The sequence below is a fragment of the Eptesicus fuscus genome, chromosome 2, assembly GCF_027574615.1.
Source record: "Eptesicus fuscus isolate TK198812 chromosome 2, DD_ASM_mEF_20220401, whole genome shotgun sequence".
Classification (NCBI taxonomy): Eukaryota; Metazoa; Chordata; class Mammalia; order Chiroptera; family Vespertilionidae; genus Eptesicus; species Eptesicus fuscus.
Window position 1 is genome coordinate 93,496,137 of NC_072474.1, and position 12,395 is coordinate 93,508,531.

Consider the following 12,395-nt stretch of genomic DNA (forward strand, 5'->3'; position numbering starts at 1 on the left):
CTTTCACAGGGGTCGCCTAAGACATCCTGCATATCAGATATTTACATTACGATTCATAACAGTAGCAAAATTACAGTTATGCAGTAGCAATGAAAATAATTTTATAGTTGGGGGTCACCACAACATGAGGAGCTGTATTAAAGGGTCGCGGCATTAGGAAGGTTGAGAACCACTGGGGTAGAGAATGACCCCTTGCATTTGCTGAATGCAAATCTCTAACACCCTCTTCTATTTGAAAAGTCAAATGATATCATCGCATATGCATCATTCTGTTCTCCCCACCCATGTGCCTGTGAAAACATAGCATTTACTCATCCACCAGGAGAATACTGAACACCCTCTTTATGCGAGGTACTTGGATACGATGAGAAAGGACAGTAAAATACTCCCCAGAAACTCCCAAGTTGACTCTTTGGTCTGAGGGTGTCTCGTTCCCTACTCCTCCCAAGGAGATAGCCCTGGACTCTCTTTGAAACTCAGGCTTGGCCACCCTGTATAGTGACCGCTCAATCTCACTCACCTTACAGGTGTGCTGTGAGGAGTCAGTGACTCTGGGAAAGTGCTCTGTCAACTCTAAAGCACTGTACAAACATAAACTAGACATGACTTGGGTTTAGTTTTCCCTGGTTGCAATAATTGCCCGTTAGGCTAAATTATAACAGAAGAGGGCTTAAGAAAAAACATTTCCAAATTCAAGATTAATAAGAGAAAGTAAAAGTTGTGTTTTTATTTTTTTTAAATGACTTGTTTTAAGTTCTTGTTTTAAAGTACTTTTCTCCCCATGGCTGAATTTAAGTGCACCTGGAAAAAATGATAATTAACCTTTGGTAAATATTTTCCCTCTAATTGTTTTCTCATGTGTCATTTTTCATAGTCTAATTACGAAACCATATCACTGCTCACTTGCCATCTGTCAACCAGTTATCTAGAACATTAAGCTGAGAGAACACTGATCAGGTGAGCATGAAGTTAAATCTGTATATAATTATTTGAGTAAAATCCTCCTAGCCTAGATGGCCAGTTTCAGTGTCTTGAAACGTCAGAGCATCCTGGTAATGATAGGGTGTTTACAAAGGGCAATCTTGCCATACGGTAAGGCAATATTAAATGAAAATGTCTTACTTTTAAAAACCTCCAGAAAGCATTAGTCTTAGCAAGTGGTGTGTGATTAATCTGCTAACAGATCTAGTTAAAGATAATGCACCTTGATCTCAACCCTAGCTCCCAGAGCTTGGTTCTAAATTATTCCCCACTGAAAGGATCCTGAGCTTTGGCGGAATATGGCTTTTTCCAGGCCTGGGGCAGGAAGAGAATGAGGTGATGCTGGTACATCTTGTGCCAGAAAAATAAGGAAGTGCTTAAGAATAGAAAAGGAAATGTCAAAAAGACAGGAGCAGCTTAAAGGAGTCCCATTGGCCAAATTTGAGATAATTTGACCATCAAAAGGAATAATGAAACAATGACAACAATGTGTCATAACACACTGAATTAAAAAACACACACACATAATAAATGTAGACGGAATAATCTAATTAGAAGTTTGCCATTTTGGCCCTGGCCAGGTAGCTCAGTTGGTTAGAACATTGTCCCAATATGCCAAAGTTGTGGGTTCAATCTCAGGTCAGGGCACATACAAGAATCAACCAACAAATGTATAAATACGTGGGACAATAAATCGATGTTTCTCTCTCTAAAATCAATAAATAAAAAGAAACAAGATAAATTCACCATTTTGCAATTTACGAAGTATAATTCAGGCAAGATTTATGAATCAGTATTAAGACCATTGGGTAAAATGCTATTGGGGAATAGGATATTTATACAGTCTCAAAGTATCACCATCAGATTACTTTTTAATTACAAATGGAAAATATACTTTTCAATGAAGAGATCTGGCAAATGCCACCTTAACCAAGAAATCTGGTGATGACTACTTCAACTAACATCTTTAGTAATGAAACAAGCTGACATCATGTACCCTCTGATGTGATACGCATCGTCTATGTACTATTATGTCCAGAAATGGTTAACTGAATCTAATAAAGAAACAATCAGAAATCCATGAGACATTCTATAAGCAACTGGCCTGGACTCTTCAAAAAAGTCAATGCTGTGAGGTTGGGGGGATTGCTCTGAATTAAAAGAGGCTAAAGATACATGAAAGCTAATGTGTTATCCTTGTTTGTCATCAATTAAAAAAAATCTATAAAGGACATTTTTGGAACATTTAGGAAAATTTGAATATGGATTGTACATTAAATGATATTGAGTCAATACTAAATTTTCTGGTTTGATAATATTATAATGAGAGAGAGAGAGAGAAAGTAAATGTGGCCACATGTTAACAGTTGATTTGTCTTGATGAGGGGAATATGTGTGTTTATTGTACTAGTTTGAAATTTCTCAAAACAAAACATTGGAGGAGGAAAGAATGCTAAGAGGTGGGGTGAGGGGGTATAAGGTGGGGATATGTGGGAGTAGGCATAGTAATATATTTTCATTTTGGGATGTAAAGCTTTTTCAAATTCAAGTGCAGTTGACACAATATGATGTTTCAGGTGTACAACATAGTGATTTGACATTTGCATACCTTACGAAGTGATCACCACAAAAAATCTAGTAACCATTTGTCACCATACAAAGTTATTGTGACATTGTTGGCTGTATTCCCTATGCTGTACATTGTAGCCTCGTGACTTATTTACAACTAAGTTTGTACCTCTCAATCCCCTTCACCTTTTTGCCAATCTCTCCATTTCCCAACCCTCTGGCAACTATCAGTTTGTACTCTCTATGAGTCTGTTTGGTTTTTGTTTGTTCATTTGTTTAGTCTTTTAGATTCCACATATAAATGAAATGATACAGTATTTGTCTTTCTCTGATTTACTTCATTTAGCACCGTGGTCGGCAAACCGCGGCTCGCGAGCCACATGCAGCTCTTTGGCCCCTTGAGTGTGGCTCTTCCGCAAAATGCCACGGCCTGGGCGTGTCTATTTTGAAGAAGTGGTGTTAGAAGAAGTTTAAGTTTAAAAAATTTGGCTCTCAAAAGAAATTTCAATCGTTGTACTGTTGATATTTGGCTCTGTTGACTCATGAGTTTGCCGACCACTGCTTTAGCACAATACCCTCTAGGTCCATTCATTTTGTCACATGTGGCACAATAACATTCTTAAAGTGATACTTTCATTTTGTCAGTCTTCCTATAGAGACATCTAGTTTTTGCCAACGCAGCATCTATTCATACGTCCTCTGGCTGAAATGTCAGAAAGCATCCTAATTTTTCTTGGCAAACGATTCAACTTCCACTCTTAGTTCAAATTCAAAGAGAGCTGACTTCTTGCTGGGCTGCAGGTGTGAGCATCAAACCCAGACCTAGTTAATTGCAGAATTACTTTCCCCTGACCCAAGTGATCAGCTCTTGAGACGAGGAATAGGGTCTTTAGAATGGGGCATTCACATCACCAATCAATGTGAAACAGATGGAGGTCTTCAGACAGGGGAGGAGGAAATTGCAGGTTGGGTCATGTACAGGCAGGAACTCCTGTCTCTTTTGGATCTCTCTTCGCTAGGCCTGGAATTTTGAAAAATATAAACCCACTTGAAGTGGCAGGGAAGAGATGGCTGTCTGACTGCTGTGTGGAGGAGGAGACAGGAACTGGGTAAGCAGGTGGCTCTGTAGGGTACCCGAGCTGAAGGTGAGTCACTGTGTCTGTGTGGTTCTACGTATGTTTCTCCTTTTATCACTTCAGAGCTTTTACTAAAGTCTTGTTTAACTGTTGACAGGGTTTGAGATTCATAACCTGCGAACACTGCCTACTTATGGTTTGAGCCCTTTTGTCTGGCCCCATCTTTGTACATCTTGTTGTCTTTCCATTTGCTTCTAGAATACAGGCAATAGTGTGGTGCTGTGAGGTCTTATAGTGGTCAGGAGACAGATCTGGGGAACCTGGACAAATTACATAACTTCCCTAAACTTCACTTTCCTTGCCTATAAAATGAGGGGTTTAAGATTAGCTGAAGACAACTTGCATACATCTAGGTAAATGCTTGGCACATATTAAGGGCTTAAAATAGTTGTTATTATTTTGGAAAAAGCACTCTGCCTCTGGGGGCTTGAGGGTGGCCTGTTACAGTTCTGCCACTGTTTGTGTTACCTTGGGCAAGTCACTTCGGTATCAATTATTAATTGATACATCTCACTTTCCTCATTCATAAAATGAAGGATCTGGAACAGGGGGTCCCTAAGGTCTTACCTGGCTCTGAAAGTTGACTTTGCCCTAGCGCCATGGTCGGCAAACTGCGGCTCGCGAGCCACATGCGGCTCTTTGGCCCCTTGAGTGTGGCTCTTCCACAAAATACTACAGCCTGGGCGAGTCTATTTTGAAGAAGTGGCGTTAGAAGAAGTTTAAGTTTAAAAAATTTGGCTCTCAGAAGAAATTTCAATCGTACTGTTGATATTTGGCTCTGTTGACCAATGAGTTTGCCGACCACTGCCCTAGCGGTTTGGCTCAGTGGATAGAGTGTTGGCCTGCGGACCAAAGGGTCCCGGGTTGGATTTCAGTCAAGGGCATTGACCTGGATTGCAGGCTCCTCCCCAGCCAGGGCCCTAGTCAGGGCTCATGCAGGAGGCAACCCAGCTATGTGTTTCTCTCACATTGATGTTTCTCTCTCTCTTCCCCTCTCTCTGAAAGATCAATGGGAAAATATCCTTGGGTGAGGATTAACGACAATACAAGTTGACCTTATTCATTCACTATGTATTGAGCCTGAGCTTCTCCAGTAAGGCATGCACACAGCTGGCAGCAAAGCCTCAAACATCTCCCCCCTCATGCGGAGAAAGTTGGCATTCTAGTGGGGAAGACGGGTGATAAATAAGGAGAATGTGTGACATGATTACCAGGGGCTGGGAGTGGGGGGGAAGTGGGAAGATATTTGTCAAAGGGTACACACTTCCAGCTATAAGATTAACAGGCACAGCATGGTGACTATAGTTCATATCATAATACTGTGTTATATACTTGAAAGTTGCTAAGAGAGTATGATTTTTTTTTAAAAAAATATGTTTTTATTGATTTTTAGAGAGAGAGGAAGGGAGAGGGATAGAGAAATAGAAACAATGAGAGAGAAACATCATCGATCGGCTGCCTCCTGCACGCCCCATGCTGGGAATCGAGCCCGCAACCCAGGCATGTGCCCTGAGCAGGAATTGAACCAGTGACCTCTTGGTTCGTGGGTCAATGCTGAGCCATTGAGCCCCACCGTCCTGGCAGAGAGTATATCTGAAGGGCTCTTACCATGAAAAGAAATGGTACTTGTGTGATGGTGTGGAGGTGGTAATCATTTTGTGATATATAAATTATCAAATCAACAAAAGCTGTATATTTTATACTTACACAATGTTGTTATATCACTTATATTTCAATAAATATAACCTGGGCCAAAACCGGTTTGGCTCAGTGGATAGAGCGTCGGCCTGCGGACTCAAGGGTCCCAGGTTCGATTCCGGTCAAGGGCAAGTACCTTGGTTGCGGGCACATCCCCAGCAGGGGGTGTGCAGGAGGCAGCTGATCGATGTTTCTCTCTCATCGATGTTTCTAACTTTCTATCCCTCTCTCTTCCTCTCTGTAAAAAATCAATAAAATATATTTTAAAAAAAATAAATAAATATAACCTGGAGAAGGAGAAAATGTGTAAAGTCCATAATATGTTAGGGAGTGATGAGTGCTATACGAAAAAAATAAAGCAGGAAAGTGGGATGAGAGGTGATAGTAATGGGGCTATGATTTTTTGGAGTGGAAGGAAGCCTTTTTGAGAATGTGACATTTGAGTAAATATTTGAAGAAGGTGAGGAATGAGACGTGTGGGGAGGCCCCTCTGGGATATAGAGACCTTATAAGGCAAATTACCTAAATCTATCAAATAGCAGGGATGACTTAAATAAAGGGCCACTTAGTAATTTACTTTTGGCAAAACAAAAGCCTATAAAATTTTTTCCCACCTTACAGTGAAGTAGCCACTTACCTTGAGGACAGACTCAGTGACACCCCAGGAGAAGTCGCAGGGAAATTCACCCCGCACATCGGATGTGGACTCTTTTAGAGCGAAACCATTTTCTCGTATGATCTGTTTATAGTAATGTGCTGAGGACTTGGGCTTTCTTTCCTTTTGTTTACTATTAAAATCCACATAGAATAATCCTCGACGAGTGGTGTAGCCATCCTGCCATTCAAAGCCATCCAGGAGAGACCAGGCAGTGTAACCAAACACTCGTATTTCATCAAACCTTATTGCTGCAGAGAGAAAGGAGAGAGAGAGAGAGAGAGAGAGAGAGAGAGAGAGAGAGAGAGAGAGAGAGAGATCAGAGATGTTTGGAGGCCTAAACACACTCGTTCATGTTTATGGCTTCACTAACACCAGGCCAGGGGGACATCGTGTTGTGAAACCAACCTTTTGCCCAATTTGTAGGCCCATTAGATCAAATAGAAAATTCATGTTTATCCTTGAAAAGCAGCACTTACTTTTTTCCATCCAGGATGGTCCTCCCCCAGCAAGTGAACCACACAGTCAAAGCATCAAACTGAACGTTTTCCTGAGACTCCGTGTGCAGATCTGTGTCAGAGGGCATGGCAGTTCCCAGAACTCGTTGGGACAAATGTCTGCTTATGACCAAGAGTTTCTCATTTCAAGCTTGGGTTGGTTCCCGTTTGTGGACAAACTATCTTCTATGAAACTGTCCTTCAGGGACTGAAAAATTCGCTTTGAGCATGAACATAAGTGGATGTAAATATAAGGAGGGGAAAGTCGTGCAGTGATGTAAGAGAACAAGCACGCACTGGGCCGAGGGGCAGGGGAAGGGAGGGTGCTGTTGGGCAAGTTTCTTGACTTTAGTTTCCTCATGTGTAAACAGAAAAGTTTGGAAAAGATGATCTCTCAGGGTCTTTCTAACTTTACAGTGCTGATTCAGTGACTTTTAGGAATTGGGTAAACCTGAGATATGACAATCAACAGCAGCCATAAAAGCAACAAAGACTCAAAATCAATCAGGAACCTTTTTTTTTTTACTAACAGCTTCCATTTCTCTCAGAGAAATGCCTCACTCCTGCACTTTTGATTTTTGTTGTTGTTGTTAATCCTCACCCAAGCATATTTTTCCATTGATTTTTAGAGAGAGTGGAAGGGAGGGGGAGAGACAGAGAGATGGAGAAACATCAACGTGTCTCACGTCGATTGGTTGTCACCCAGGGCCAGGGATCGAGCCTGCAACCGAGGTACGTGCCCTTGACCAGAATCGAACCCAGGACCCTTTACTGTGGGCCGATGTTCCATCCACTGAGCCAAACTGGCTAGGGTGCATTTTTTGGGTTTTATCACTGACACCCTTTTCCTAAAAGGCAGAAAATCCTGACCAAGAGATTTCTTGGAGATCACTGATGTTTGAAATAGATACATTTTATCAGGCCCTGGTCCTAGCCCCGTTGGTATTGTAGGGCACTGAGGAGAGGTGGGATAGTAACGCCTGGGAAACGACACCCTTCTGCCCACGGGCATGGCGTTGGGCACAGGCCCTCTGCTCCAGAGGCCCCATCTGCGCGTGCTGGTGGCTGGGCACACTCTGTTCCACGCTGCTCCTTCCTGCAGGTGGGGCAGCAGGCTCTTGCTCTTCCTGAGGACCCTCCCTGAGCACTCTCTTGGGCAGAATCTGGGGTTTTTCTCCAGACATGTGGCTTTTAAACAGAGTGACAGCGTTTCAGAAGGATCTACCGGGAATTCCTTTATATTTGCATGAAATGGAGCCCAGCTCTGACAGAGCCATCATGATTCGAGTTTGTATTCTCCATTATTTCAATTAGCCACCTGTAGATGTCACTGCTTGAGTAATGGAAAAGGAATGAGGGGATAAGAGAGGGTCAGATAAATAAATACTCAGGATCAATAGAAATGACTCAGCTTTGACATTCGTGGCTCACTCTTTGTCTTCAGATTTTTCATCATCTAGACGTGTAATAGAGTGAAAGCACAATTCCAAGAAAGCCGTCAGCATCTTAGACTAAAGCTCTACTGTTACAAAAACTTTGGACATCTTTCTCAGCATCATGTCCTTTTTGATAGAATGAAACAGCATCTTGTTGCCAATTAATGATGTATCTACAGTCTAAAATTATTTTGTTCTCAAGCTTTCACTAAAAAAGAACATGAGATAACATTAAAAAATTTTGTCGCCCAGCCAGCATGTCTCAGTGGTTGAGCATCAACCTATGAACCAGGAGGTCATGGTTCGATTCCCTGTCATGGCACATGCCTGGGTTTCGGGCTCAATCCCCAGTAGGGGGGCGTGCACGAGGCAGCCGATCAATGATTCTCATCATTGATGTTTCTTTCTTTCTCTCCCTTTCCCCTCCTCTCTGAAATCAATAAAAATATATTGTAAAATAATTCGGTCAACACTGAACAATATAAAAGCTGTGATAACAATAATCATATAGTCAAAGGCAACTTTAAATGTATAGAATAATATTTAAAAAAATTTTTTTTAATTGAGCTAATGTGCAAACCAACCTTGAAGAACCTGGTTGAGGAAATTCTTCATCATGTAGATGGCTGTGGTATCTTCTGTTTTCACATGACTGTCCGTGAACCAGCCATTCTCAGTAATCAAGATCCGGGGGTGGCCATATTCCAGCTTAATCCAGTTCAGCACTTCTCTCAAATTGAGCGACACATTTTGTCCCATTTTAGCCATGGTGTTCTGGGGCTTGAAATTGTTGGGCCCAAAGGAAAAGGCAAAGAAGTCAGCTGTGCCCCTCACCTCATTCTTCTCTGCTTCTGAGAAAAGGGGCAGAATGGAGAGCAACTGCTTTTTCATCAGCTCTGGGTAGTCCCCGTCCCCGTGGATAGGGTTGGCAAACCACCCGAGCACAGAAACCATGGACTGTTGGCACTTGAGTACATCCATCGTGTTTTCTGGTCTGTTTGGTTCAATCCAATGGGATCCCAGTGTGATCGATAACCACCCCTTCTGATGCGGGCGGAAATTTATGTTGTAGTTATGCCAAACTTTCGAGTGAGCCTAAGAAGAAGAAAATATGATTAACTTTTATTGTTCTCACAAGGGTTTGACGTGGTGGGTAGAAGGTCTTTCATGGTTAAATGAATGAAGCGTAGGGTGGTGCAGAGGAGAGCTGCCGGGAAACCCCAATGGCCTCAGAATCGGTGCTCTGCCCACTTCCCCTGGCTTGCAACCCAAGCCTCTCCTATAGGATGGCTGAGAGGCAGGCAGAGAGCCCTCGTCCAAACTCCATCTTACGTCTCTTCTCCCTGACCCCCTTCCTGGGCCCTCCTGGGGCTGGTGCAGGTGAAGATACCATGTGGATTAGAGGATTTCTTCCTTTAGATAAAAAGACGCAGAGTAGTGAGCTTTCATTGTCCCACAGAACCTCCTTCTGGCCCTGACTTAGAAGTCCAGGATAATGTGGGATCTAGATCCTGTAAATGAATAATAATAGAGCCTCCTCCTAGGCTTGCTATGAGGCTTAAATGAATTAATGTGCGTGCAGGGCCTCAGAACAGTGCCTGGCACAGAGTAACTTCTACAGACGCCTTAGCTATTATTACTATCATTATAAAAGTGTGGCAGGCGCTGCATAAAGCAGAAAACCAGGGGACGGTGTGTGGGTCTCGAGGTCAGCACACTGGGGCTTGAAGTTCAGGTGTTTAATGTGTGGCCTCAGATAAGTCACTTAACCTATCTGAAATCTGTTACTATCCTCATCTGTAAAATGAAGTTAGAAACAACAATAATAATACCCTTTGTAGAGTTGTTAGATGTAGAGCTAATATATGAATTAAATCTGTAGCACAGCATTAAATATGTAGCACTTAGGAGCTACTGCCTAAAGATGAATGTTATTGCCTTGACTAGGTAGCTCAGTTAGTTAGAGCATCGTCCGATACGGCAAGGTTGTGGGTTTGATCCCCGGTAAGGGCACATACAAGAATCACCTAATGAATACCTAAGTGGAACTGCAAATTGATGTTTCTCTCTCTCTCTCTTCTCTCTCTCTCAAAAAAAAAGGATGTTATTATTATTAGTCTCCTGGAGTTTACATTTCCAGTTGAGCTCTTATGACAGCGCCTCATGATTGGTTTCCAGTCTGTTTAATAGGTACGCGTGTCACTCAATGCCTGTCTTGCCAGCCCTGAGAGGCTGAAATAAATGGAACAGGAACTTGCCCTCAGGAGCCAATAATCTTATTGAAAAAATAAGACTGAAATGTGTGAAAGAGAAACATAAAATGGCATAAAATAAGGCCTTAAATGAAAAAAAATATTTAAAGCAAAAAGGCAGGTTCATTAAAGGGCCATGAGCTCTAACAGAAGGAGGAGCAAACATTAAGGACTCCAATTAAGGACCCCTGGCCAGTCATAAAATCATCCTTTATCTGTGTCCATGTCTCTTTTCCCTCAGCATTTGACTTGCTTGCCTCTTCCCAGGTCTCCCAATTTCTCCTCTGTTTGGCTGTTTCTAAAACAAGTGTGCCCACCCTTCCCTTTAACTCACAGTCTGCTTTTCTTTCTTCCTTGGCGTTTCTTTTGCTCATTAGAGACATTGTGTATTGGGTTGAATTATCTGAAAGGGCCTCTGTGAGTCAAGAACAATCAAATGTGCCAAATGGTTCAAACCTAATAGACCCTGCGGACAGCAATTGTGTTTCATAAATCCTGCTAGGGTGGGGAAAGGTAGGCAATAAAGGGAGAGGATTTCAAAGTTGGTGCCTTGTTGCTTGATGGAAGAAGAGTTCATTGAAATCATTCCCGGGAAGATGTTCTTAAGTAGATATCTCGAGGTATTACCTCTGTCTGTCTGATCTTACTTGGTTTTCACTGCAGCCATTTAGCACCCAAATGTCCCCAAGGATCTGTAAGAATGCTCTCCCGTCAGAGAAGTGTACAAGCTGCAGCCTCCTCCCTTGCCTCCAGCCTGAGGTTCCAGCTTCTGGAAGGAATCACAAGGGGACCTGGGGACAGACACCACCTTACGTGGTCTCAGCTGCTCTGTCAGGGCTGAAAAGCCTGGAATCACGAAGTAAAGTCTTGAGAACTGCATATTTTTCTGATTTGAAACAAAAGCAGTCATGCATTGCTAGAATTCCTTGCTTGCTTTTCTAATCAGTCACTTCATGCCTTGATACTTGACCAGGGCAGTCATGCACCTCCGACGTGTAAACTATAAAGCTCAGCACCCATGTAAGATCCTGAGCCAGAAACTCGCTGCCACGCGAATATGACGCCATCAGACACTGAGATGGAGTCAGTGATGAACCAGTCCTAATAGGAAAAAGAAAGGGAGGGAGGCGTGTCTTTAAAATAGGTGTTTTATTGCCTATTTTAGTGATGGTATGAAAGATAACCTAAGCTGTGATAAAATCTTGGTGGCATCAGCATTTTAACGAGAAATAGGACAGCTTAGAAGACAACGGATATGTACCTTTGCAACATCTTTCCAAACACGTTTTCTGGATCTGTATATCTCCTAGTATATACATGTTTCGTCAGGCCCCAAGGTGACCTTCGTGTTCCACAGTGCCTCTTCCACCTTTCTGCTGTTTGCATAGGCTATCAAGGTATCTAGGGTTATCTTTGCCCTGGGCTGAAGGCAGCCTCTCCATTCTTGTGTAGAGAATGTGGGGGAGGTCCTTTGGACAGTGCTTATAGCTATAACTTGATCCTGTTTGCCAAGTAACAAGGTAAAAAGTATGGCTCAGAGATAGTGCGTTTGACATAAATCTTGATGGAACAGAGATATCCACGTGTGTCCGCTGTTCGGATGCTCATAAAGGAGGGAGGGCTACTGGGAAAACTAAAAGGGGGCTAGGAGGGGAGTGCAGTGGATAGAGTGTGCAACCTTGCACAACAGTCTTTCTGCGGTTTTCCAAGGTTACCCTCTATCTGGACAAGGCCATCTACCTTTGGAATGATTGATTTCAGGGAGCTTCAACCTTTGTTCTTTAAATTCAGTAGCTTAAAGGGGAAGTCAGCAGCTTTTTTTGGGGGGGCGGGGGTCAGCTATCAGGGCCTCATATCATTGAGAGGCAGCTCTGGCCTAGCGTGGCAGTTCTCTTTGATGCCCCTGGAGATGCAGACTCAGATCAGTTCTGTGGGTGATAGGAAGCAAACATGACACAACTCTAGAAGCCCAAGATGAAGGGGCTAGAGGTTGGGAGACATGGCGGGACACTGGTGGAGGGAGTGCCTGGAGGGCGTGGGTTGAAGACAGATGAGCACACCTAGCACATTACACGTGTCTGTAACTAAGTTACCTCCAGTCAATTGTCCAAAGTTAAATTTCCAAATCGGTGCCTAATTTTAGTCACGTTTTGGCTGAAATATCTTCATGT

General features: G+C 42.8%; 1 protein-coding gene across 1 annotated transcript in view; it reads right to left on the reverse strand.

Annotated features, from left to right (window-relative positions):
• The window catches only part of KLB (klotho beta), a 35,019-nt gene that overhangs the window by 6,884 nt on the left and 15,740 nt on the right, over positions 1–12,395 (reverse strand). The window contains exons 2-3 of the mRNA XM_008140223.3: positions 8,557–9,067; positions 6,022–6,290 (exon numbers count right to left, since the gene is read on the reverse strand). Of these exons, the coding sequence (XP_008138445.2) occupies positions 6,022–6,290; positions 8,557–9,067 (780 nt within the window). The remainder of the gene's footprint in view (positions 1–6,021; positions 6,291–8,556; positions 9,068–12,395) is intronic.